The sequence below is a fragment of the Sorex fumeus genome, unplaced genomic scaffold (assembly GCF_029834395.1).
Source record: "Sorex fumeus unplaced genomic scaffold, SorFum_2.1 ptg000075l, whole genome shotgun sequence".
Lineage (NCBI taxonomy): Eukaryota > Metazoa > Chordata > Mammalia > Eulipotyphla > Soricidae > Sorex > Sorex fumeus.
Window position 1 is genome coordinate 10,284,128 of NW_026606132.1, and position 3,157 is coordinate 10,287,284.

Consider the following 3,157-nt stretch of genomic DNA (forward strand, 5'->3'; position numbering starts at 1 on the left):
ATTATTAGAAAAATATAAAATACCTTAGGAAGCATGAAGTAAAAATACTTTCTTAATTAGTATAAGGCAAAGTAAGCATCGTGAATGAGTACCATACCTCATGCCATGTATAAGTTTGTCTGGTCCTTTAAGGAAGCTCCTATATGAATTTTTGCAAAATTTGTTTCAAGGCTATGAATTCCATAAGTTTTTGCTTGTCCATGAGGTATATCACCATTCCCGGCGGGCTAAACCAGCTCTGGCATCCAGCCTATGAAGTTCCAAGGGCCAGTGATTAAACATTTCAGTCAGTTTCCTGCCAAGCACTTTGAATAAATTATAGTAACAGTTTTGCTTATTACACACAACACCCAATATTATATATTATTCACAGATATAAATTAATTTAAATCCCTTAAAATTCTTAAAGTAGGTGCTAATTTTTTTCTTAGTTTTATAGATAGGATGCTGAGATGTAAATAAGGAATGTATGCCTTCTTTGACTATCCTAAGGGATGAATAATTCTTCATTAAGAAGGATATATCGAGAGAAATAGTCCAGGGCATTGTTTGCTTTGTCCATAATCTACCCCACTTTGATTTTCCGCACCACATGTATTTTTCTAAACACCAACAGGAGTCATCCCTGAGCAAAGAGCCAGGAATAAACCCTGAATACAACTTCATGTGGCCTCAAAACAAAATAATAAAGTCACTATCACTGTTATTGTCCTCCCACTGTTCATCGATTTGCTCAAGCAGTCCCAGTAACATTGTGAGTCTTGTTACTGTGTTTGGCATATCGAATACGTCACGTGTAGCTTATCAGGCTTTGCCGTGTGGGCAAGATACTCTTGGTAGCTTGCTGGGCAATCCAAGGGGGGCTAAGAAATTGAACTTGGGTCAGCCTCGTGCAAGGCAAATGCCATACCTGCTGTGCTATCACTCCCGTCCAAATAATAAAGTAAGTGATATAAATAAAATAAAATTTACAAAGTTGATCCAAGCCAAATCTCATATACAGTTATAAGAAAATATAAGTAGGGGTGTGTATGAAGATGAAAATATGAAGAAAGGTAATGTAATAGGGAAAAGGTCCAGAAAATGTTCCTGATTGTGACATCACATCAGTTCCCCTGGCAACGGGCTAGCTACTAGCAAGTGTGATTCACACATAGAGAAACCACCAAGATGGGTTACTGGAAGCATTCAGTGAGTGGGACTGACTGAACATATCAGTGTTGGAGTCCTGTGAACTGAGAGAACTTATCTTCCTCACTTGGAAAGACCTGGACTTCAGTGATGAGACATGGGGTATGATGTAACCCGTTTCATAGGGGAAGTTGATGAAGACCTTATCTGTCCTGTTTGTAGTGGAGTCTTGGAGGACCCAGTACAGGTAATTCCTTGTGAGCATTCTTTCTGCAAGACCTGTATCACTCACTGGTTCTCTCAACAGCATACATGCCCAGCAGATGGGACTGTTTTAACCTTCACCCAGCTATGTCCAGTTCCTCGGATAATGCAGAAAATGTTGTTAAAGCTGAAGATCTCCTGTGACAATTCTGTCTTTGGCTGCAGAGCCGTTATCCAGCTTGCTAACCTTGAAACTCACCTCAGGGTCTGCGAGCACAACCCCAAACGCCTTGTGACGTGTGCGGTGGGCTGCAGCCTGGTGATGCCTAGGGATGAGCTGCTCCAACACAACTGTGTTGAACACCTGCACTCACGAATACAGCAGCAGCACTCACATATCGTAGAGTTGGAGAAGACCTCAGAAGACCAGAAACACCAGCTAGTGGTGCAGAAGCGGGACATCCAGGCTCTCAAAGCCTACCTGCGCACACTCCGCAACAGTGAAACCAACCTTCATGACCTGGAGGACACAGCTGAGCACCGTGAGGTTTTACAGTGGGTGAACTCCCTGCAACCAGCAAAAGTCAATCACTGGGATTGGGTAATCTCGACACCAGATACTGCAATGCGGGCTCTTACCAAGGGCTCTCTAGTGGATAGTGGCTGCCCCGCCTCTATTATCGATCAGCTGATTGAAAATTCCCACGAGTGCAGCTGGCCCCAGGGCCTGGCCACACTGGAGACAAGAGAGCTGAACCAGCACTGCTATGAGAACTTTGTGGCCAGGCACATCCCTGGCCTACAGGCTGTTGTAGTGATGGCCTCCGAGAATCACCATATGTCTGAAAACATGGTGCTGGAGCCTGGGATCGTTATGATCTTTGCACATGGCGTGGAAGACCTACTGGAGGCCTGACAAGTTGTCAGGAAGAGATCGACATCAGAAAATCCAATCCTGCTTGAAATTGGACCCTGATCCCTCACCATATCTTACTATAGTGGCCAATATTTGCCACTCATCGCCCTGACCTGGAAGTGGAAGACTTTTGACTCAGCTAGGCCTTTCAGGTGAAAAATGAAGATTCCATCCTTTTCCCTTATTCCTTTCCCTTAAAACAAATTCAAAATATTCAGTCTGATTGATACAGTCTCACTTCATCTGTTTCCTTGCCATAAGTCCCTGGTTCCAGATATTTTTCAGAAAACACAATGGTATTCAGAAAACACAACGTTATTCAATGTCTCTAGAGGAGCAGGTAGAATAAGAATACTGTATTCCTATAATACTATAAAGGGGTTGGAGCTGGCAAATCCACCATGCCAAAACAGCATTTACAGGGCAGTTCTGGGCAGCAGACATCCTGAAGAAATGCTATGGGTGGAACTGAAACCCTTACAACAGGGAGGTCAGGAACTGGCCATCATTAATTGGCTCTAACAGTGTCTGGACCTATTCATAGGTATGAGCTCATCTGCTGGTGATAGAGCAGGATACAACCATTTCTAGATGAGTTATTCTTTCCCACACTTTTCACTGGACTAGGGCTTGAGTGATAGCACAGTGGGTAGGATGTTTTTGCCTTGCACGTGGCCGAGCCGGGTTCATTCCTCCATCTCTCTCAGAGAGCTCTGAAAGCTACCGAGAGCATCCCGCCCGCAAGGTAAGCTACCCGTGACTTTTTCGATATGCCAAAAACATTAACAACAAGTCTCACAATGGAGACGTTACTGGTGTCCGCCCGAGCATATTGATGAACAACAACAGGAGGACAATGCTACAGTGCTATAGTGAGTCACATGCTTAGGGGTACGGTGCTAGTCT

General features: G+C 44.0%; 1 protein-coding gene across 1 annotated transcript; it reads left to right on the forward strand.

The window, feature by feature from the left end:
* Positions 1-1,288: 1,288 nt before the first annotated feature.
* Positions 1,289-2,251, forward strand: LOC130038354 (E3 ubiquitin-protein ligase NRDP1-like). The gene has a single exon (XM_056130245.1). It carries the CDS (start codon positions 1,289-1,291, stop codon positions 2,249-2,251), a length of 963 nt encoding a protein of 320 aa, XP_055986220.1.
* The last annotated feature ends 906 nt before the right edge of the window (positions 2,252-3,157 follow it).

Bases quoted from the DNA above. Each gene is read 5' to 3' on its own strand.
- LOC130038354 (XM_056130245.1), top strand. From the start codon at position 1,289: ATGGGGTATGATGTAACCCGTTTCATAGGGGAAGTTGATGAAGACCTT.